Source organism: Parasteatoda tepidariorum, chromosome 10 (assembly GCF_043381705.1).
Source record: "Parasteatoda tepidariorum isolate YZ-2023 chromosome 10, CAS_Ptep_4.0, whole genome shotgun sequence".
NCBI lineage: Eukaryota > Metazoa > Arthropoda > Arachnida > Araneae > Theridiidae > Parasteatoda > Parasteatoda tepidariorum.
The window spans coordinates 1,431,857-1,457,545 of NC_092213.1; the positions used below are offsets into that span (position 1 = coordinate 1,431,857).

The 25,689-nt window shown below is 27.3% G+C and overlaps 1 protein-coding gene across 1 annotated transcript in view; it reads left to right on the forward strand.

Moving 5' to 3' along the window:
- The window catches only part of LOC107439068 (serine/threonine-protein kinase/endoribonuclease IRE1), a 54,740-nt gene extending 30,861 nt beyond the window's left edge, over positions 1–23,879 (forward strand). The window contains exons 12-21 of the mRNA XM_043047281.2: positions 5,414–5,447; positions 5,522–5,612; positions 9,318–9,447; positions 11,015–11,174; positions 11,295–11,485; positions 11,963–12,104; positions 13,673–13,800; positions 15,564–15,687; positions 17,441–17,508; positions 21,344–23,879. Of these exons, the coding sequence (XP_042903215.2) occupies positions 5,414–5,447; positions 5,522–5,612; positions 9,318–9,447; positions 11,015–11,174; positions 11,295–11,485; positions 11,963–12,104; positions 13,673–13,800; positions 15,564–15,687; positions 17,441–17,508; positions 21,344–21,970 (1,695 nt within the window). The 3' untranslated portion in view covers positions 21,971–23,879. The remainder of the gene's footprint in view (positions 1–5,413; positions 5,448–5,521; positions 5,613–9,317; positions 9,448–11,014; positions 11,175–11,294; positions 11,486–11,962; positions 12,105–13,672; positions 13,801–15,563; positions 15,688–17,440; positions 17,509–21,343) is intronic.
- Positions 23,880–25,689: the final 1,810 nt, after the last annotated feature.

A 25,689-nucleotide genomic window follows, 5' to 3' on the forward strand; every position in this document is an offset into this window, starting at 1 on the left:
CAGGGCTAGACGCCTGGCGTGGTGTCATCGTACCTAGACCATCCAATCGAATAGAGTATTGTTCACGGATGAATCTCGTTTCTGTCTGTGGAGAAATGACGGCTGTCGCCGGGTATGGTGGCGACCCGGAGAATGCTACGAACCAGTCCATAAGGCCGATCGTCACAACGGTCCTACATCGGGCATCATGGTTTGAGGTGGCATAATGTTTCATCGCAGAACGCCCCTGGTACACATTCACGCCAGTTTGACAGCGGACCGCTACGTCGCACTAAAATGTCACTTAGCTGGTTCTTCCACTAAACTCTTCAATTCAAAAAGTTCTTATTCAATTTGAAACAACATTTAAAAGTACCCATCTTAATTAAAAATAATATTTACTAAGTCATATTTTTTCTAATTTTCTATAATTGGCGTTAATGTTTTGCAAATTTCTAAATTGTTTCCTTGCAGAAATGGAATAATTTATGTTTAAAAAAAAGCCAAAAGGATAATGTTTTTCTTATTCCTTGATCTTGGACAATGTCCCATTTTATTTCCTTGATTTTTTGTAGTGTCTATTGAGAAACATGTAATTTAGTGCTGGCTTGATGAAAGATGGTGCTTTTTTGATTGACCAAATTTTAGCATATAGAGTTTGTTACCTTTAAAACTTCTCTACAGTACATTGTTAGCCACATGAAGAAAGCTCATAAAAATAAATTTTTCAGCAATCCTACATGAATGCTTTCATTGCATGCTATTCATATTAAGCATGTGTCAACCAATTATGCTATTAAATTTTTTTTTGTTGCAGCAACCAACTTCTATCTCAACTAACATTGTACTCTGGCAAAATTAATTTTTATTGGTTACTAGAGCTCTTAGTTAAAGTTCTAAGTAGTCTGAAAGTAAATTTTAGTATAGTGCATATTTAGACTGCAATAAGGTGTGTATTTATATATATATATATATAACACATGGATCAATAAGTCCCGAGACTAACAATGAAAACAACATTTTTTTTTGCAAAATTTTTTTTTATTCATCAACATAATCCAACGCTTCCAATTTTTCAATACCATGTTTATAAACAAAAATTATCTTTCGCTTCAAAATAAGCTTCAGTTTCAGCGATGACCTCCTCATTTGAGCCAAATCTTTTTCCCTGGAGCACTTTTTTAAGATCAGCAAAGAGCCAGTAGTCACTGGGGGCTAAATCTGGCGAGTATGGGGGGTGGGGAAGCAGATCAAAGCCCAATTCGTTCAATTTTGCCATTGTTTATGAGAAGGGCAAAATTGAACGATTGCTTGTGGCAGGGTGCATTGTCTTGGTGAAAAAGGATTTTTTTTCTCTGCATGTGCGGTTGTTTGTTTGCGATTTCCTCCTTCAAACGCACCAGCAAGTCAATATAATAATCACTGTTGATCGATTTACCTTTTTCGAGGTAGTCAATGAAAATCACGCCATGCGTATCCCAAAAAAACTGACGCCATGACTTAGCCAGCTGACTGCTGCGTTTTCGGACGCCTCGGACGGCTTTCGCCACTCAGATGACTGCCGCTTCGACTCTGGAGTGTAGTGATGTAACCATGTTTCGTCCATGGTCACGTAACGATAAACAGCTTTCTGAATCATCGACTCGTTGCTGTTTTTGTTCCATCGAAAGCAATCGCGGCACCCACTTGGAAAAAACCTTTTTCATACTAAATTTTTCATGAAGGATAGTAAATACACTTCCATATGATATCTGTGTCATCTCAGCAATCTCACGGAGCTTCACTTTACGATCTTTCATTATAATTTTTGTCACTTCACTCACATTTTCCGGTGTAACGGCTTCCACAGGTCTACCCGAGCGTTCCGCGTCATTTGTGTCGGTACGACCACGTTTAAACTCGGCAAACCACCGACAAATCGTTGCTTTTAATGGACAAGAGTCCGGGTAACATTTGTCAATCCATTGTTTCGCTTGCACGGTGTTTTTACCCATTAAAAAACAATGTTTTATCAGAACGCGAAACTCTGTTTTTTCCATTTTTTAAACAAACTACAAAACGACTTTACTCCAACCTCGATAACTCAGCTGTTTCTGGTCCGATCGACTTCAAATTTTGACACGTTTCAAGCAAAGGTTAGTACTCTAGAAAGACCTGGTTACTGGTTTACTACGAACGCCATCTCTGGGTTAGTCTCGGAACTTATTGATCCATGTGTTATATATATATATATATATACATTATTTTTCTTTCCTTCCTCTATTTTCATTGTTCTTGCAATGAAAAAAGAGGAAGAAAAGAAAAATAATGATAAAAATAACAAAAAACCAGAAGTAAAAAAAAATTTAAATTTTTTAAAAAAACCGGAAAATAAACGATGTGATCTTTTCATCAGCTCACATGATTATATCCGCAAAAAAGAGTGCTTTCTAATATTGCATCAATATAGCCAGAGCAAAATATATCAGTACAATAGTGTGAGAAGCACTCAAAAAATTACAGCAAATGAAATAGAACACAATAAGTAAAAAAATCTCGTAAAAACAGAAAATAAAATGAAATATAAAGAAAAAACAGAATAAAACATGAAACGAAAACTATAAAGCGAGTAGCAAATTTAAATGTACTTACATGAACGGGGCATTTTTCAAGAATGATTTAAAATATTTTCGTAACAAGATTGCAAAATATGAAAACAAAAGTCTAACTAGGGGAGTTTCATATTAAAGTGCGTTTGATTTGTTAGTTACCAAGTATGGGCCCAAAAATGGATGAGCGCAAGGTAATATTATACTGGATATTTTAAAGAAGTTGACAATAAATAATTTTAGAAAATAAATATTTATTTAAGAAATATATATATATATATATATATGTAACGTAAAAAGCAAATGCTTTCTCACACTTTTAGAAGCCACATCCTGTTCTTAAATCTATTTTTGACTCAACTATGCATTAATTAAAAGCAGGACATTTTCCCCTTTAATCTTCGTGGGAATCACTCGACCTATTTCATAAACTTCATAAACCAACAGTAATTTCTAAGATTTCCCGGCCCAAGACCTGTTTTAATCCTTCCACTCGGCAATGACGTTATATGTATGTAAAATAGAAAGGAGAAAGAAACATGAATTGCCTGTTTTCCACATTATTTTAGCCACGGATTTGCCCGAAATGGATTTGCACATGGAAAAATTATATAAATCAACAACGAAATTTTTTAGTAAATATATCCACAATAATATACGATTAACTCAATGATTTTATATAGAATTTTATTACTTTAAATGGGTATCCATTGTTTTTTTTAAATCAAATTTTGAAAGAGTTTATCTATTTGTTTTTTGGATAAATAAATATTGCTACATATTCTTTTAATTTTGTTCATTTGATTAAAAGTGGTATTTAAATAGATGTTCCTAGAAACATTAGAATTCCAAGTAATTAGTTTATTTATATTAAAATTAAAATAATTTCTTTTATTGTATAAATCTGCAAAGCAGATATTTTCTTTTATAATACCCAAATTCAAAAAATTGAAATTAATATTATCATCATGATTACGAAGCAAGATTAATTCCTCGGGGTAAATATTATTTAATAAAATAGTATAATCTTGAAAATTAAAGATAATTAAATCATCAATATATCTAAAAACAAATTTAATACTAAGAGAATAATTTTTTTCATAATAATGCAAAAATAAGTTAGCTAAGAGAGACGAATAATTAGATCCTTGTGGTATTCCATCAATATGAAGAAAAATATCCTTTCCATTGTAAAGATAATTACTAAAAAGACAAAAATTAATCAGAATTTCCCAATAATCAAGATTGTAACAAAGGATATTTTTAAACCATAGTAATAATTCAAAAGGACGTCTTTTTAGTTTAGAAAGGGGAAAGCTATTGAAAAGATCCTGGAAATCAAAAGTAGCAATAGAATTAATTTTATTATGTTTAATGAATTCTAAAATCGGTTGATTATTAGTGATAATCCAAGAGAAACCTTCTTTAGAAATATTGTTAATAATTTTATTTAGGTAGTTAGAGAAAATGGTGCCAGGTTTAGTTAGATAAGTATTAGATCCACATGTGATAGTTCTAAATTTTACCGGAATTTTATGAAATTTAGGACTGATAATTAAGTAAGGAAATTGTATATTGTTAATTTTAATTTTTAATCTCTTATATAAAGCTAAAATTTTTTTAATTACAATAGTATTATTTAAATTACTAAGTTTAAAATTTTTACAATTTTTTAATTCCGTATTTAAAAGTTCAGCATAGAATTTATTACAGAAGATTGCATAATTATTGTTAGCTTTGTGTATGGGAGTAATTACAAAATTCTTTTGAAGAACAATTTTGGAAAAATTTGTTGAATTGTTACTGTTATTTAAATTATCCTTATTATTGAAAACAAAGTTTTTAAAGTAATAATAAACACCCCATTTCCATTCTGTTAGCATACCTAATGGTAAAGAGAATCTATTTGATATCTTTAAACAAAAACTATTGAGATCATTAAGAAAGTATTTTAGAATTTTATTGATTGATATATGGTAAATGGGTCTAAATTTTGTGCCTTTTATCATTAAATTCTTAAGTTCTAAGTTTTCAGTAATATCTAAATTACCAGTAATAATATGTTTATGATGTTTATCAACAAAATAAAAATATTTCACTTCCTCACAGTGACATTCATAATAGGATATATTAATCCTCCCTAAATTTTTGCTTATATCATTATAATTAAATATAGTTCTACAAAGAGACTTATTATATTTAAAGCTTTTAATTGTTCTTCGTGTCTTTTTTGTTTTTATTTATTATGCTATATATATATACTTTTTCTTTCACTGTTTTTTAAAACTATTTTNTTGGAATCTTATTCATCAGAGTTCATAGCGGTACCTTCACAAATTCAACTTTAGGAAAAACGGTAGTTTCACAATATACTTCTTCTTAAAATTTTATTTTTGCATCCCTTAAGAAACGATAAATCCATATTTTTATGTTGATTTTTTAAAATAATTTTTAATTTTTCACAAATTATGTCTAAATTTTCACAAATTAGGTACCACAAATAGAAAACCTAGACAGACCCCTGTATATATATTATGTGCATTTATGTATATTTTTTCAGTCTGACCTTGCTATAATAAACCCAAGATATAGTGAAGACTTGGCTGTTTAGAATCTTTTTAGTGATTATTTAATCAATCTCATTTCATGCCCTTATAATTTACAGCTAAAAAATTGGTAGTTTGTTTAGGGTAGAGTTAAATTTCCTTTTTGCAGTTATTTAAATAAATTTTACACAGTTTTTACTCAGTGTCATATGTTCACTGCAATCACTAACCAGTAATCAAAAATTATTCTTTTTCTATTATCTATAAATCCTATCAATTGACTCGCTCTTCTAATTTTAGGCAAAAAATGCACAGGCCATTCTGCAGGAATCTGGTAAGTATGAGATTTATTATAAAAGCAATTCTTTTTTTATACAAAATTTTTTATTCATTTTCCTTTTTTTTTAGGTTTGTCTAATGATCATGTGGAGGTTGGTAAAATATCTTTTAATCCTGAAGATATTCTTGGACACGGTTCTAATGGAACATTTGTTTACAAGTTAGTATTCAATCTTTTTTTTAATTTTATTTTTTACTATATTTTTTGGCCTAATATCAAAATGAGTTTGTAAGTTATCAGTTTATAAGTTTAATTATAACTGCAATGAACAAAATGAAATTAATTTGGTTTTTATGAAAAGGTTAAATTTATTGATGTATGTTATTAACTATAAATTATATTTTTATTAATCATAAATTTTGTTAATTATGTATATTAATTATGTGCTCTTTAGTTTGCCAACCATCACAGCGACCCTTTCATTATAACGCATACTACCAGAATTTCAGTACTCTTTTCCATGGCAGCAGTATTACATGTTAAAAACCTTTGCACTTGACACGGTTGCCACAGACTACTAAAAGGCGACTATTTGCTACTATTTTCGGCCTGAGGCGACTATGGCAACTTTTTTTGCCTGAAAATGCTAAAAAAGCAACTATTTTCAGGAATAGGCGACTATTGGGAGACTTTTTTACTCTTAGCGAAGTTTTTTCGCAAAAATAAACTTTAACTTTTCAGAACATTAATAAAAGAAAGCAAATTTTTATGCCATCATTTGTGTCCAAAATGCCACAAATTTAAATTTCCATTAGATTTAATAAAGTACTTGTCATTTTTTCTATCCGAGGGGCAGTTTTGTTATTTTTAATTGTTTTTTCCTTCTATTAACATTCATATTTTATTGTAATTCGACTTTTATTTAGGTACCTATTTTCTAATATGTATACCTTTTATATTTATACAAAACTTGTTTTTAATTGGAGCATAGTTAGGACTAGGCGATAAATCAATGTAATATCGAAATTGCGAAATATCGATTGAATGACGAAGAGCGAATTGAATCAGAACTCCCAGTTTCGTGCGAGGATCAGCGTTGTAATATGCATATTTTCTTCAATCATGCATGGTTTCATTATGCAATGCATAGTTTCTTTATGTCCATTTTTGTCTTTGGAATTTTGCGTTTTTTGAAGATTATTTTCGATGGGGCATAAGTCATTTTGCGATCGTTGTGCATTTTATTTCGTCGGAAATAATTGTCGGGTTTCCTGTATATTATTATCAGTGAGACTTTTGCTACTTGGCGATCGTTTCGTTCTGCATTATTTCATACCGTTTTTTTTCCTGTTCGGATTTAACGATTCTTGTCAATTATTTTGAGTAGACCTACTGTTACTTTGCGATTGCTGCACAGTCGCTGTTATCTTAAATTTTCGTTATGAACTCAATAGATGAATGAAAAGAAAAAATATATATAAAAAAAAAGATTCTTCATTGATTTTTTTCAATTATTGTTTTTCATTTTATATTTATTAAATGTAGGTAAGTATAATAATTTGATTATTTTTAAACCAAAAAATATTCAGTTGTTTTTAATTGTAAAAAAAATTAAAACAGAGCTTACTTTTATTTGATTTTTATTTTTGAGAAAATGAAAAAGTTTTCAAAAACATTTAGCTATTATAGTTAAAACAAATAATTTTTAAAAAATTAAATAAAGAGTTTAGTAATTTTTTGACGCTTTTTAATAATTTAACATCAGTACTTAAAGTATTTTTTTTTAAATTTTTGTTATAATTCTTTCAATACTTGTTTGTTTTATAATTTGTTAGATAGTCAGTATGATTTTTAAACAAATAAATCTTTCTTCGATTTTATTTTCCAAAGAGAAAATAATAATAAATAAGTAAAAATATTTTTACATTTATTAAGTACAGAATTTGATCATTAGTTAATACTACTTTTTATTACTTTAAATAATTAAATGAAAAAGGGTGTAATGATGTTTCAAAAGCATGGTTTTTTTCTCAACAAATAATTAAAAAAAAATTGTTAAAGTGAACTTTGGTTTGTTTTCCACTGTTTTTTTTCCGTTTAATTTTTAATTCATGTATGTAAAATATTTTGTTACAGTGTTATTATTTTTAAACTAATAAGTCTTAAATCATTTTTAATTTAAGAAAAATGAAATAAAGCTTGGGTTTGCTTTTACTTTGATTTCTTTATCATTTTAATTGAAAAATTAAGCAACGATATTGATGCCACAGTAGAATATGTTTAGAATTAATATTTTCTTTTATAATAGATTTATTCCTTTTTGTTTGTTTTTGATTGATTTAAAGATTTCCCATAGGTAATTTTTGAACATATGCTGAATCCCGATACATCGCTACATCGATGTATCACGATTTAAAATTTCTGACATCACCCAGTCCTAATCATAGTATTTGATAATTAAGCTATAATTTTAGTTATTTGGCTACTATTTTTGATACATTTTTGTTCCTGTTCAGGCAGTTTTGGGTGACTATTTTCATGCTTGAGGCTACTAAAAGCAACTATTTTTGTTCAATTTTTACTGTGGCAATCCTGACTTGACCATTCATTCCAATATAGGGAACCAAATTTAATTAAATTTTTTCCCTGTGATAATCACTTTGGAAATAAGTGTATAATTCTTTTACATTTTAAAACAAAATGCTTTGTTTGGCAGTGAGTCATTTATTTGATTTAGCAAAAAATTTAAAGAAAATGTTTAAGCTACTATTTCTTATGATGCTTTGGTACTTTTAATGTGAAACTTTTCAATTTTCCTTTGAAAGAATGTAGAAGATAGGAACTTTTATATTCTTATCCGTGGTGGTTATGAACTGTAAGTGAAATATGGATTACTTCATGTTGATGACTAAATTTGTTTATTGTTCTTTTAGGTAGAAATATCTGTTTTATTTTATTTATGAGTAAATATTTTTGGTATTTTTATTTTGGGTACCTATGTTATAATCAACTCTTATTATAATGTCCATTTTTGTTTAAATCAAAGAGGTCATTATATTGAGCATCGACTGTATTTGATGTGCTTACACTTTTCTCCTCTTATGTTAATACTACATTTACATCTTTAGAGAAAAATATTGAACTTAACTTGAAAATTCTACTCGAGTTACAAAATAGTACCCTATATTTTCAAATATAAGCCCAGTGGTCATGAACCGAGAGTATGTTTTATTTATGAAAATTTAATTAAAATTCAAAACTCATATAAGCTGAAATAAAATGAATAAGACTAATCATCTTTGTGGGTAACTTCCTCAACTTTTTTTTTGCTCTGCCCTTCCAACATAGTTTCTTTGTTTGTTGTGATTTTTTTTTTTGTATTATTTTCAATCACCCAAACATTGATGATTTAAGAGATATTTTTACCCTATTGTCTTTTTTAAGTGTTTCCTTTTCAATAGTTTTATTTTCAACTGTTCTTAATGTCTGTATTGTTTCAAGGTGTATAGCAATCTACATTTACTACATGACCAGCGGAAAAGTGTTCATGTTTGAAATGTTTTTTTTGTGAAAATTTGCAAAGTTAACAGATCCGATTATAAGAACAACCTCCCCTCTTAAGCTTATCCAATAATTCTTGTCCTATGCTCAGAAATATAGAGTATTCTATAATAAATACTCTAAAGCATAGCTTTGTATGGTAGAAAGTTTTGGATTGAAGAGAATCTCTTTCTAATGCAAAATTAAGTTTATGTATATGTAATAGAGAACTGTAGTAATAAATTTATTTTTTTATACAAATCTTATAATTGATTACTTTCATGTGTAGAAATGTCGGCTGTTGTTATGTAGTAGTAAATTACAACTACCTTAAAATTTAGTATAATCTATCCATTAGAGCTTATTATTAATTTATTATTTTAGAGGCACATTTGAAAATCGTTCTGTAGCTGTCAAGCGGATCCTTCCTGATTATTTTAATTTTGCCAGCCGGGAAGTCGACATTCTGAGGGAATCAGATGAGCATCCCAATGTTATTCGATACTTTTGCATGGTATGTTCGATCATTTTGTTTTGAGTATTGTCACCTGCATTTCTATAATTTTACTTTTGTAAGTTTAAATTTAAAAATATGAGTTTTTCAATGTTTTAAAACAATAAACTCAAAATTCCTATAAGTCAATAAGAACCTACGCAGCGAACCTGCATTTATTGGGAGTTGTCCATGAAGCTTGAAAAATTATTCTAACTTTTGTTCCACTTGTGCAGATATTTTAAACGAAATCAAATTTTGTATGTACATAAAAATCTTTTTAAATATTTCTTTTTTTAAAAATTGTTTTCTATATTTACAATTTCAGTTATAAAAATTGTGATGCAGAAATGCTTTTTCATATAAAAGTATTATCCAGATTTTTGTAAAAATAATTTTTAAAAAATCTGGCAAATTAAAAGATTTCTCTTTTTATTATGATTTAGAACTTACATTTTTTCAATTTTATTTCTATTTTGTGTTATATTTTTTTAAGAAAAAAGATTTTAGAAATAAAAAATGGCAAAAAAAATTTAATGAGAATATTTCTAAGAAATATTTAGTGCATCTTTTAAATTAATTTTATTGTTTTTTCTTATTAATATCCACTTTCTATAAGGCAAATAAGCATGTTAAGCATTTTAAATGAAATAATTAAATGGATATTTTTTTCTCAAAATTACATCTACTAGTCTTTTCCCTGTTTATTTTCGCATGTAAATTTTTTCATTGTTTAAGTGTTCAATTCTTGATTCACTGAATTATAATTTTTTTTGGAAGGTTGTCAATTTTCTTAAAAAAAAAAGTTTTCATACATAATAACGTTTGAATTCAATTTTCTGTTTTGACATATTTAATGCTTTGTCAATTTTGTAAACAGACACATTTTGGTGAATGTTTCTAGGAAAAACTGGTTTTGCAATGTGTAAAGTAAGACTGCCTGCAAAAATGTCACTTTCTAAATGCATGGTTACTAGAGGGCCAAAGCAAAATTATTGTATATCTTAATTATTACCTACTTTTTTCCTCTGCAAGATCTAATATTCCATCATAATAGAATTTGTATGTAGATAATGTTAATGTTTTCATAATATCAGTTATAATGAAATATTCAATGTTGTCATTGTAGCATATTGAGAGAGCTAGAAATATAAAGAATTTAGTCACTGCTCACTTGGGCCAGTGACTAGTTTCTGCACACTTTCATTGGTCTATTTACATCTCTCTATTAGTTTTTTTTTTTAATGTTAATGTAGTGATTATAAACTGAAAAATTACAAATTTAAATTGTGTTATGCTCACAAATATAGTAAAAAATGTTATTAAAAGTATCAAATACTAAAATAGCATGTCAGTAACTGGACTGGAAGACCATCCATAATTATTTTCGGGTAATCTGAGTCAAATTTTCTTGTCCCAAACCAAGACTACTGTTGCCCTATTTTAATATTTTCTTTAGATAAAAAGAAATCTTGGATTTTTTTAGATAAAGAATGGAGTTTTTAGATTAGAAAGAATCTCGGATTAATTTGGAAATCAGCTTTTATGTGACTGGTCTTGTTTCAAATAGTTTTTTATTTAATTGCAGGAGCAAGACAAGCAGTTTCGATACATTGCTTTAGAATTATGCCACGCTACTCTCTATGACTACATAGAAGATGAAAATTTTAAATCAATTAAATTGGATTCTATTTCTCTTCTTCAACAAGCAACATCTGGTATTGCTCATCTACATTCTTTAGATATAGGTATTTTGAACCTTCATCTTTACACATATAGTAGATATTTTAATCAAACTATTTAGCACATTTTTAAACTGTGTCAAATTGAATGTTCTATTTTCTTATATATTTGTACTGTTTCTTTAGTGCACAGAGATATTAAACCCCACAATGTTCTAATTTCAATGCCAAATGCAAATGGTGAAATGAAAGCCTTGATATCAGATTTTGGAATGTGCAAGAAACTGGCCAATGGTCATTCTTTTTCTAAACGTTCTGGCATAACCGGTACAGAAGGCTGGATTGCTCCTGAAATGCTTTTGGGTGAAAAAAGAGCCGTAAGCCATTAATTTTTTTTCAGCATTTCTCTTATTGCAGCTAATGTAAAAATATAATATGGAATTGAGGGTATTTTATTTTTTAAAATATTCTTCTAATTCTTTAGCTGAGCTAAATGGATACTCGAATTTTCACTTTACGATAAAGTAGCTAATTATATATTTCCTATTCTTTTTAGAGCATAGCGTAGTTTAAAAAAAAAATTATTGCTGTAATTATTAGTAAGGAGTTAATATTTGTAATATTTTTGTAAGCTTAGTTATTGTTCCCTCCTTTTATAAAGTGTTTTATCATTCAGACAACCTTGAATGATTGAAGACTTTTTTTAAATTAGTTTAATGGGTAATATTTTTAAGTACTAAAATGTGTAGGCATATAGAATTAAATGTGTTATTTTGGGATAATATATAGATGGGTTATATAATATTTCATTATTAGAAACACTAGCTAATGATATACATTTTTCCCCCCTTCAGACATCTGCAGTGGATACATTCTCTCTTGGGTTGGTGTTTTACTACGTGTTAACCAGTGGCAAACATCCTTTTGGCCATCCAGTCAGGAGACAAGGCAATATTCTAAATGAAGAATTTTCTCTTGAAGATTTGGATGATGAAAGTAAACTCATGGTTTTTCTATACTAACATGTTTTGTGAAGTTTGTAAATTTTCTATTTTACCTTTTTCTTTAAATACCCATCCCCTGCTTCTGGCTCTGTTCACCACCCCTTCCATTCATTTTTATTTATTTTTCTTAAATGTGGAGATTTTGCCGAAAAATTTTGTTTACAATATATATAATTATTATAATTTTATGTAAGAACACTTTCTCTGGATTAATTATGTGTAAGAAATAAAATATGAAAATATACACAATCTACATGACATTTAAATTCCGGATCTCTACTGCTCCCTTCTAGTTCATACTCTTTCTTAGTCCAGCTGATACTACGTTCAAGCTAATACTAAAAAGAAATCCTTTTTCTCACCAGTTAAAGTCCTTCGCTCCACCCCCAATGTACGGGAACGACACTTCCCGTGTCCCTCACCCTCTGACCCTCAGGTCAGGGGTCAATAGAATGCATGGGAGAGGAATCAGGATCCTGACACGTACTCTATGTATTTTTTTTACACAAATGTTTTTAGTTTCCTGTTTCTATGTCCTATAGTTTTTGGCCTCTTAAACAAATTGTCGCTTTAAATTGAGCACCCGAAGCGGTGATAGTTTTCTGTTATGTTTTTTTTAGAGACTAAATTTTTTATCAGTCTTCAAATATTAAAAGCAAACTTTGTCTTCAAAAGAAGCATTTCTCATTTTTTAAAAAATAGATACATATTCTGTATAGATATAGGTATTCTGTATAGGTATGAATGCACATAAAGTGTGTTTCATGTTTATATTGAAATTAACTATAGAAAGAATTGGTAAGACTCTTAACACTGTTTTACACTTGAAATACACTCAAGTATTTTAATTGTATTTGTATTTTGTGCGAAAAGATAATAATTATTTTTAATTTTATTGGGGTTAGTAATTTAAGGGAAATTATAAATAAAGAGAAAGTACTATCAACACTTGAAGCTGTAAGGAATTTGTTTAATTTTACAGTTGAACATGCAGCTCAGTTTATAATTTTCCAAATCAGTGACTGAAGCTTTTGGCATTTATTGACATATTTACTTGCATTTATTTTTTGATAAATATTTTGAAGCGAAATTTTATCTTTCGAATAGCAACTTTTATAAACTCAGCTTTGTACCTGTATGAAGTAGCAAAAAGGAATGAGAATAATTATTTCTTTTATCAGTTATTACAGTATACTAATTTCTTACAGATATTCAAAATTCTATTGAATCAGTGCATAAAAATTCGGCTCACAAGCTGTTAAATCATTTGATGGTTCAGATTACTATTAAAGATCCTTAAAGATTACTATAAAAGATCCTTAAAGATTACTATTAAAGAATCAGTATTAGACTTGAAGTTGCAGATACAGCACAGCAACCCAGAACACTTTGAAAAATCCTGTCTTTATATGTCATATTTTCGACATGTATCCTCCTTTCATATTTATACTATTTTTCTTTTATCATTTTAATACATTTAAAAGAGTTTTTTGTTGTTGTTTTTAATATAAACATGTAAAAAGATATAATAAAGCCATTTTTTTAAAATTTTTATTTTAGAAAATCCAGAAGCTTATTATCTCATTGAACACATGATAAAGTATGATGCATCTGAAAGGCCTTGTATTGCAGCTGTATTAAAACATCCTTTGTTTTGGAATGAAGAAAAAAGATTAAACTTTTTTCAGGTACACACATTTAAAATGAATGAACAAATTAATAAAAGTTTTTTTTTTTGAATTTGAGAATTAAGCTTTTAAATATTTAAAAACTTTATAAATTTGATTTTGCAAAATATCTTTAATCTTTAAACTGTTTTTTTCTAAGTTTAAGTAGATTAAATTTATTTTTTACACAAATTTGATTTTTTTAAAAATGTCCTTCAATATGTTTGTTCTATTAAGGTATTTGAATCTTTTGACAAAGAAAAGTTATTAATTTTATTTTAACATTTAGCAAGTGCTCTTGTTTTTTTAATTCTAATTACAAATGATGAATTTAATTCTAATTAGTAAGTGTCTATGTTATTTGTTTTTAAATTTTTTGTTATTCAACTGGGTAAATAATCTGCCATACATTTTTTGACTTTATGAATGGCTATATTAGTGATAGCAAAATTCTTTTATGTGTTACACTTTTGTTAATCCCATAGATTTTTTATTTCGTACATATTCCATGCACTTTTTTATACTAAAATTTTTTATCAGTAAATGTTTGAATATTGTTTCATACCTCTTGAAATAAATATCATTAAAAAAAATTAATTCTACAGCATTTTATACTCTTTGTCAAAGAGCAACCAAGCGGTCTAAGTCTAAACTCAGTAAATTACCAATAGTATAATTGAATATGTGATTTAATACATGTAAAACATAACAAACAAGTATAAAAAAAAGCATTCATTTATGAATCCACATTTATCATACATCTAAAACAAATTTAATCCTTCAAAACCAAAAGCTAGTCTCGTTCTGAACAAAACAAAAAATGATTCTAACAAAAACTAAACAAAAATGATTCACAACAAAAACATTCTAACAAAAAATGATTCACATTTTTGCTATTATCGATTTGGGTTATCTTGTTTTCTCCATTATCGTTTTTGCTTTTTCCAGTTTCTCTAAATCTTATTCTTGAGAGTCGGGACAACTTTCTTTTAATAAGTCTTAAAATGTTCCTCAACTTCAGGTGGGGGGTTCTGGGGAGAGGGAGTTGGAAAGGAACTTGATTGTTCTTAGTTAGACGAAGAATGCATAGTTCCCAATGTATGTTTTTAATGTTAAATCTGATGAGACCAAACAAGAACAAATAATTATAATTTTAAGATATAGTTTAATAAGTGACAGGGTCTTAATGTACGAAAAAGTAACAATTTGCTACAATTTCTTCTATATTTATTCTGTTAATTCAAATTTAATGATTCAGTATCAGAAAATACATAGAAAAAAAATTTCTTATTAGTCTAGATAGCAATACCATATGTATAAATAAATGCAAGTGCAAAATCTTTCTTTTTGTATACAAAACTTTAAATTAGCAACTTTTAGATTGTATTTCTGATTGACTGGTGCCTTGGACATTTTAGTCTAAATTCAATTCAGTTTAGTGTAAGATACTACATCAGAAGCAATTACTAGTTTTTCTAAGTAGCAATATTTTTCTCTTATCTACCCTTCCCATCTCAACTAGATGGGCAACCTTTTTACCACTTACTAAGAGGTGAATACTGAACTGTTTTCCACAAAGTAGAACTGTATTTTGGATCTCTTGTTAAAACCCTATTGTTATTATACTAATAATATTTGATATTATCCTTAAAAAATAATTGATTGTTGGGCTCCTTTACCTAACTTGAGTAACATTAAAAAATAAGTATATATTACTGCTTTTTCATATCTTATTTTATGTTTTCTTTTTAAGTATGTTTATTTAATGTATTAATCATGCACAGGACACGAGCGATCGTATCGAAAAAGAACCTTCCGAAAGTTCCCTCGTAAGGAAGTTAGAGAAATATGGATATTATATCCTTGATGGTGATTGGAGAGACCACATCACTCTTGAGTTACAGAATGGTAAATAAATAATAAATGCAATAAGCCTCTATCATAGAATACTTCTGTTAACTGAAGTTGATTTAATTTTTTTTTCTTACATAATTTTTTTCTTTCTCAGTTTTAATGATACGCTGCTCTAAGTCAGCAGTACATGGGGCCTTTACTGAATAATAATCTTTTTCTTTAAATTTCTGAACCCTAATTATCATAATTTTTGGATTACTTGTAGTAGCTCTGGTTGTAATTATTTCAGATAATCGAGAATTGGAATTTGATAATAAAACAACTTTATACCTGTATCTCAATCACAAAAAGACTTTCTCAGAAGGGCGGGCATATGCAAATAGGATATGGGAGCAGTGAGGAGGCGCTGTTGTCGATGTGTAGAGTGGATAAAACAGTCAATCTGCTTAGAAGGGTAGTTGTTGTGTGGCGTTAAAGTGAGGAGTTTCGTTTCCATTGCTCTAAAGCATGTTTTCAAAAGGTGATCAGCGATCGTGGCTTAAAATTGAGGTTGCCCGTTGCAAAAATGCAACAGAATGCTATCGAGATTAGTGGAAGCCTGTGGCGCAAATGCATTACCTTATAGGACAGTAGCACGATGGGTTCAAGCATTTCGTCATTAAGTCTTTTGAAAACAGGCTTTAGAGCGATGGAAATGAAACTCCTCACTTTAACACCACACAACAACTACCCTTCAAAGCAGATTGACTGTTTTTTGCACTCTACACATCGACATCAGCGCCACCTCACCGCTCCCATATCCTATTTGCACATGCCTGCCCTTCTGTGAGTTTCAAGGTTAAGTTGCCACTATTTAATTTACAACCCTTGTATTTATTGCTATGATTAAAAAAAGTCTGGATTTTCTGGTTAATTAATCAAAATATAAGATTAAAATCTGATGTTATCTTAATAATTTAGAATTTTTGATTTCCTGTTTAGGTCTATTTACATAAAATTTTTTTTACATCAAATCAAGAATCAGATAATTGAAATTTAAAATATATATATATATATCCTATATATATATATTTATAACTCTTTGACTAAACAGTGTTTATTAAACGTTCATATTAAAACTAAGTTTAAATAATGTTACTATTATTAAAAAAGTCTCAATTTTCAGAGTTCATTGATAAAAATAGATAATAATTGACCTCTAGGGCCTGCATTTTTTGATTGTCTATAGTAGGTCCGGTCACAATTACTGTGAATAATTATGATTCTTTAGCTCATATAAATAAATTTTTCTATGTTAACACATTAACCCAAAATTTAATTACACCTGCTTGTTACTCTTATCAAATTGGAAGTCAATATGGAAAAATCTTCAGAACAAGGGGTTGGGCTGTCGGGCCAATTATAATGATGTTATACTCCACTTTGGGCAATTTCGTTACACTTTTCTTCACTGGATTTTCTTTGTGCACTGATACTCAAAGGATTTTATTTGAGTTAAAATAATTTAAATTAGACCAAAAAATCTTTGAATGAAAAATTATTAAACTTTTACTCATTTTATGATGTTTCATGGTTTGTAATTTCAAATTTAAGAAGTCAAAATTAAAGAACAAATTTTTAAAAAAGTATTAAAATTATGCTTTTGAGATAAATTAAGTTATTTTTATGCAGAAAATGAGAAGAAATTCAATAAATACTTCATTTGTCTCTCTTTCTAATCTATTTTTATGCATAATTTTTTAAATTATACACTATTTTTCTTGCCATTTTGTTTGCTTTAAAATTCATATGGTTGTTATCTTCACAGATTTGAGAAAATTTAGGACATATAAAGGGCATTCAGTGCGAGATTTATTGAGAGCTATGAGGAACAAAGTAAGTATTTTTTTCTTTACTATGATGATTTAAATTAAAGAAATGAGCAGAAAAATAGAAAACCCTTGCTGAAGTATTTTTATAATAAAATATTTTTTGTCCTCTTTGTTAATTTATACTGTAATTGAAAACACTATTAATATTGGTCATGGTTGCTTAACTCGCTGATTCTTGAGGTTTGAAATTTTCTATCTCCTTAAAATATTAAAGATTTAAAGTATGTGTTGCTGAATTTCCTTCTAGTTTTCGCAGTGTGCTATGAGAAACTCATCTTATAATGGGAAGTATTAAGTTTTTTAATCTGAAGGCTTTTCAGGTACAAAGAAGGGTTGTAGTGAAAAAAAATTCTTCACTTTATAAATTCTTCATTTTTTGTTTTATTTCGTGTCAAGAAATACTAAAATTAAAATCAGCAATTAAAAATACACTTCCTTAAAAATTTTGTTACAGTAAATTTTCTTTATAGAGGCTATGTTTTTTTTTTCTTCTTTTTTTCAGGAATCATTGTTACACAATTTTTAAAAAAAGAGAGAAAAAAACATTAGAAAAAAGTTCTAATTCATATTTTGAGTTCCTTTAATGATCATTTGCACAGTGTAACATAAACAAAATTATGTAATCTTAATAAACAGCATTCTCAAGATTTAAAATTTTCAAAAAAATGTTCGAATTTTATTCTTTAGAATATTGAAAATCATTGTAACCTGTAAAAGGTTTAAATTTAAATTATTTCAATGATCTATTTTAAAAATATTTGAGGAATAGATTTAAATTTTAAGCATTATTTGCGCTCAATTTTACAAACTGAAAAAATAAAGATTAAAAGCATTTTTAATGAGTTAATAATAAAAAGAGAACATATTCACGTTACATAAAATCTATGGTATTCTTATAAATTTATAAATAATAGAAAAAAGAAATGTTACATTTAAATGATAAAATCAACGATTTATTTCAGTATGATAAGCTGAATAGTTTGAGAATTGAAAACTCTTATGAAATTCATATGTAAAATTATAATTTTGAAATATATATTTGAAAAATTACGGATTTTTAATTATCAGAGAGATTACTGCTATAATTTAAAAGTTCAATGTGCATGCGTATAAGTTGTAAAAAATCAAAAATAGATTTAGGCATTTTAATAATAAATAGTTCAATCTTATTTTTTTGATGTACATGTCAGATATTTAGTTAGGATTGTGTCGGTTGATCTTGAACACATGAAATTATTTTAGAATAAAATGTTATATTCATTATCTAAATAAATAATTATTAATTTCGAATTTTGAGGATAGTTATGTTTTAAAGATAGTATTAAAGTTGTATTTATGTTTAAATTTACGAAAAAAAAATTCTATCCAATTGTAATTAGTTTACATTTTTTTGTTAACTTTTGAAGCGATATAAGATTTTAAATTGAATATTATAGTGAGTAACATTATAATTTTAGAAAACAAAAATCGATTGGTCAAATTTTAGTGATTTTTTTATTCTTTTTATATATGAATTGTAAATTACAAATTCTGCTTTTGTTAAGGACTCTAAAACGTTTTATTATGAGAAACAATTTGAAAAAAATCTCATAATTAATTTAATTCTGGTTTTATATGGTGACTTTAATTTCATTTTTATTTCTGAAGCATAATTTAACACCTTTAACAATACTTTGATAATTGGATATTATTTTCTCTGATCTTCAAAATAGCATGATTTCTAAATTGTTTAAAATAGTACCTTGGTAACATTTGTATAAATTTAATATCCGATTTGATTTGTGCTGTTGAACCCAAATTGAATAAGATTCCATAATTATTTAAACGTTGGTTATTTCTAAAAAGTTAGTTCTTATACATAGTTTTATTTGAAATCTTAAAGAAACTTTTAATACTTTATATTTTAATTTTCAATACAATTACATAATATATAACAGTATTCTTGTAAATTATGTATCAATTGTCTCACAGGGGTTCAATTTTTTGATAAGTTAAAAATATTAACGAAACTAATAGAGTATTTCACATAATTCAAAAAAAAAAAAAAACTAGTTTTAAAATGTATTATTTGTATAATATTAAATCATGATACAATAAGTGTAATTATGGAACTTTTGAACAATTTTTGAGCTGCTTAAGATTCTTAATTTTGTAAATAGTATGAAGTTGGGAAAGTTATTTTGTATTTATTTTTTTAAAATATTTTATCTGCAATACCTTACAAAATTTTGGGTATTAAAATTTTATTTTTTAGAAAACATTTGGAAAATACTCTCAATCATTGTGACAATTATTTTCAATTTCGAAATTGAATAAAAGTGAGCTAAAGATCAAAGATTGCAATGATTTTGACTTAAAAATGTATTTGTAGTACAAAAGAGGAGATAAATAACTTAAATTTCCTGATAGTTTTTTCAGCTACTGACAAGTGGATATCAAAATGCACTAAACTGAAATGCATTTAATTATCATATAAATTAACAGTTTTTAGCCCCATTACTCACAGTAGCCTCAATGAACACAACCTATATTACATTAAAACAAATCTCCATGTTATGAGAAAGAAGGTATTTGTTTTTTAAAAAATTAAATAATTTCACAAAAAACAAGTATTGTTATTTTTGTATGCTTTTCTTATACAGAATTTTGCTCAAGAAAAGTTCCTAGAATTTCATTTATTAGTCATCTAGTCATTTCCAACTGTTCTTGCACGTTGTTTGCTTTTTTTTCCACTAAAAATCTATATCTCTATGTATTATTATCATATTACCACTTATGTATTATCACTAAGACGCTATATTATAAAATTTTATATTTTAATGCATTATTCAAGTGCAATAAAAAGAACAAGTTTCAATTATTGATAATCAAAATCAGGGTTACCAACCAAACACTTAGGAAAAGTGAGTAATTTTAAATCCCTAATATTACAGGGAGTTCTTGTTGATTCCTGCTGTGCATGTAGGGGGTGAAAAGTCAGCCTTTTGAATCTTTATAGGAAGATAAAAAAGTTAAAAATTTGTCTTAGATTTTAAATTACTGCTTTCTTAAAAAGACTAATTATAATAGTATTACAAGGGAGTATGTATCTTTTTTTGTAGTTTAATTTTTCTTCAAACTATATCGATTAATATTATTTATAATATAGTATGATAAAAATTGCAATGTATTTTAAAAAACAGTGAATCAAGAAATTTTTTTAAAAAAGTATTTTGGATAAATATGTTTGGATGTTTTACAAAAAATGGTATTTGTAAAATGGGATTTTAAAAAAGAGAGAGAGAGAGTACAATTAAGGAACATCAGTTCCAAGACTTTTAATTTTCTTAACACTGATGATATACTTTGAAATAATTAGTGATACGCATAAATGTACCCTTTTTGTTGATCAAACTAGAACAAGTTGTAGACGATTCTCTTCTTTTTCAAACTATATTCATGAATGAGTTTGAATAATTGCTTGTTAAACTATACTCATATGTTTGAATAAAATCAGGTTTTGACTTCTAATGAATGATTTTTGTTTTTGACTCTTAATTAAGTTCAAATGACACCTAAACTTTATGCAAATTTTGTAAAAAATAAAATATTTATTGACAGTAACATATATTTACAAAAACTTAGAAAACATTTGTAATTCTTAAATTTAGTACGTAAAAAATGGATGGTTAATCAAAAAACATTTATTTATTGTTCCATGGAATAAATTTATCTTTTCATTTATAGTGAAAAATAGCTCATTTTTGTGAATAAAAATGGTGTCTGTTTTCCACTTTATTTATTTAAACAAATGTAATTTTTCTATGTGCTTTAGACACTGTTATTATTTTTTCCTTAAGAAACACCATTACCGGGAGTTACCAGAAGAGCTTCAGTCATCACTTGGAGAAATACCCAATCAATTTGTTACGTATTTCACATCTCGTTTTCCAAAGCTTCTCATACATTCCTACCTAGCCATGCAGCTTTGCAAACATGAGACTATATTTTCAAAATATTATGATCCTTCCATTGACTTACTATTTATAGATGATTACAACAAAGCTATTCCACCTTCTCCCTGGCAATTGAAGAAAATTGCTAGAGAAGCTGAGAAACAGGCTGCAATCAAAAGTGACACAACACATGATTCCAGTGTTAAAGCACATGATGGAACCACGATTCATGATAGTAGTGATACAATGGTCGTGTCGTGTGACACTAGGGCCACATGGCATGATATGAGTGTTACAGAACATGAAAGTGTCATGACTTGTGATATGGCGCCTGATACTAGTGTCATAAAATGTGACACTGAATTTCCATTATCTCTTGAAGAGAAAAATTTTTCATATATGATTAATGATGGAGAGCATAATAACAATGTTATTTCTGTTATAATGAATAACAAGAAGTCCACTGATTTTATAAAAGATACTAAAAAAAAGAAACTTAAAAAGAAGCATAAAACTCCTAACAAAGAATGAATGTTTCATTACCTACTCTAGAAGTGCAATTAAATGTAAATAGACATTAAATAATTGGTGCAATTGTAAATAAACACTATCATTCACTCCACAATAGAGCAAGGTGATAACGCAGCATAAAGGTGTTTTTAGATGGGGGGTTTTTTTAATAACGGTGCATGGATGTTAAGAATTATTTAATGCACAGCAGAATTTTTTAAGTTTTTTTAAAATTCAAATTGTGTTGTTTGATATTTGTGTATGTGGATTTTATGTTTTTAAGTCATTTTATTTTCATGTTGTGCACAAAAGTGTTATGAGATGCATGTTAACATGAACTTCACATGCCTATTATAGTCTTAACTATGAACTATGGTTATAAATGTAGCTATGGTTATAAATGCAATGTCTAGTTGTAGTCAAGTGGCTATGTGTTAGGCAGGACGGTTGGTAGAATTAAGGTAGGCTTAGTGTTAATAGTACATAATACATAAGGTAAAGAAGTTGAGCGACAAAGCTGCAGAGCATCATCGATTTAGTGCAAATAGACTCAAATGGTAAGAAAAGAACACCAAAAATGTGTATTTGTTTGTTAAGAACTTCCTACATGCTGACTTGAGTAAATAATATTGGGGGGGGGGGAAAGTCCCATAATGATGTAATCACACAAATGCATGTTTTAATGACCTTAATTTTTCAAATTAATGTCATTAAGGTGTTTATTTGTATTAAATAAATATCGCTCTACAACTTCGTAATTATTTTGTGTCTCATATCTTTTACCATTTTCAAGATAGTAATGCTAACTTTAGAGTTTTCCTGCAGATGTCAGTATAAGCAGTTTTGTTTTGTAGCATATAGTCACTTTAATACACCTAGACACCACTTTTATAAGTGTAAATGGACTCAGTCATTGGAAAGTTAAAAAGGTGGCCACACACTTCAGCATTATGTTTGTTGCATCTGTATATTTTGACACGTAAACACCACTTTTTGACAGTTGCTTTATATTATTATTCTCTGGTGGTTATATACTGTGGTACTAATTTTTGATAACTTGTCATTATATGTTTTGATTTAGCTGTATAACTTTTAAAATGCCTTTTGTCATTATTAAAATTTTGAAAAAGTCCTTCGCTATGCCTTTGACCGATGAACAATTTTGTGATAATGTATGTTCTCACTGCAGCTGAAGACATTAGTTATTTTAATAAAAGTAACCAGCATGCAATAGAACTAAAAAACAATGAGAGACAAGTCAAGGTGCTAAATTGAATTTTTTTTTTTGAAAACTAAATTTATATTAGTTTTGTTATGTTTTAAAATGAATAAATTTGTGCTTAAATTTTATCATTTTGTTTTTGTGTATTTAAATAATACTCTATTTAAGAACAATATTTAAGTTTGGATATTTATTTTATGAAGGATAACAAACAAGTTAAATCATCTTTGTAATAAAATTATATTTTGTCTTTTTGTTTGTTTTTATACAAACAAAAATGTCATGAACTATTTTTTATACAAAATAGAATTGAACAAATTATATTTCAAACATCAGTATTAGACTTGATTAAAATCATTGTGAAAATCTTTTTATTTCTTGTTAATTTTTATTTTAGGGTCTTGTGAACAAATATAAGTTTAGTGTACTAATGTGCTATATAAATTCAGCTGAAAAAAGTTTAATATTAACAAAAACATTTCATTGTAGTTATTTTAAATTATTTGAACTGTTACTCATTTCAATTGTTTAATTTTTTTATGACTTTATTTTATCATTTAAGCATTTTGTGTGTTACAATAAGAAAGCATTTAGATAAATACGTAATTTGTGTAATTATTTATAGTTTTGTTATAACCTATTTTCATGTGGTGAATTTCTTGTTTTATTCTATATAATGATACATAATTAAACATTTTGATTAATTTCTCTGATGTATTGTTTTCTATAACTTAACAAGAAAATTAGTTAGTCAAAATTTTGAATTTACAAAATGTCAGTTAAATATTTATTCATGCACTATATTTCAACCGATTATTTTTAGGACTAAATCATTTCAAACTGAAGTAAAATAGTTTTCTTTACATTAAAGAGCCTGTTAACTATGAAAACATTAATTTCGTTCATTTAAATGCATGATAATAATTTTCAAGGATATCGTATCATCTTGATTCAATGAAAAGTAATGATGTTATGATCATATAGTAAGTTTATTTATGTTAGTGTGAGTACTCCTTTAGAAACTACGATTTCAAAAGAATGTTTTTACAGTCGATAACAAAAATTTCTCTGTTTGTTTTGTTTTTGTTACATTTTGTTCAAGAATATTTTCTTTAGCACTTAATCATGCAGTTTCTTTGGTTTTTGCAGTTTCTTTCTTTTTTTTCTTCTTTTTTTTATTTTTTTTTATTTTTGCAGCTTCTTTGATTTTTAATTGTAGATCAAACACTAATTTTTGGGTTGAAAATATTTGAAGATCAGCTGATATATGTGATTAACATACAGAGGTGGAACAATATTGAGTTTTCCCTTTAATAGCCCCCAATAATGGTTTACATTATTGAGTACAACAGATGCGTAAAATATTGTTTGTTGCTCAACACTATGACATGGCTCTGAAAAAATGGTATCAATTTTAAAACGTTCTTACTTTTCAAAGTTATGGATCAAATTTTTTATGATTTGTTGGACCATGAATTTAATTATTTCAACATAAGAGTAAAAACATCTATGTATTAGCAATATTGCTTACCAAAAATAATAAAATCAATTATAGTTTTATTTCATACATTGTTCTTACTATCATTCATTCATCGTTACTTAATTGAAATATAGTCATGGAAAAATAAAAGGTTTTGAAAACTTTTAAAATTCATTTTATGCTTGAAAGCTATTGAATATATTTTTATATATTTATTGATGTTTGGTTCTATCTGATTTGAAACCAAATCATTGTAAAACCAAAAAATCCTTGGACCTTACCAATAACAAAAATAACGAACTAATCTATTAATAATAACTCTTCATATACTATTGATCTTTGAAAAAATATTAGCATTTTTAATATAAAATACTTAAAATATAAATGATTTAATACTGAAAAAAAAAATTCTTTCATGGAGATAGAGGTGAGATAAAAGAAAATTAAAAAATAGAAAAGTGAAAGCAATTTATTGAAGGCGTCTTGTTATGCTTTGTTACTATTTCCACTATCTGATTCTTTTTAAATATTGTCATCTTTATTTGTCAGTTGACAAGTTTATTCATTAATTTTGTGTGTGTACACTTTATGGGTAAGGGATGTGCAGATGTTGCCAGTGTTTGTTTTCTAAGAACATGATGCATTTTAGCATTTAAAAATATCATGCATTTAAATGTTAAAAGTTTTATTATTATTTTTATTTAGAAAAAAACTTTTTTTAATTTTAGAAGCTTTTATTTAAAAAAAAATTACAAAGTAAATAAAAGTTATTATTTACAAAAAAAAAACTTGTTTTGGATTTATTTGAGTAATACATTTGTTATAATTCTTCTTGGCTTGGTGATTTTGTATGAATTTTTCTTAGAATTCATAAACATTATACAGTATATGCCTGATTATATACCAAGAAAGATGACTCAGAAGATTTGAAACTTATTATTTTGTTATGCAAATTGCGACATGTTATTTGTGCTGTTTAAAATGTTGATTTATAATAGATGATCATAAATAACGTTTGCCGTAATAGATATTCTTTAT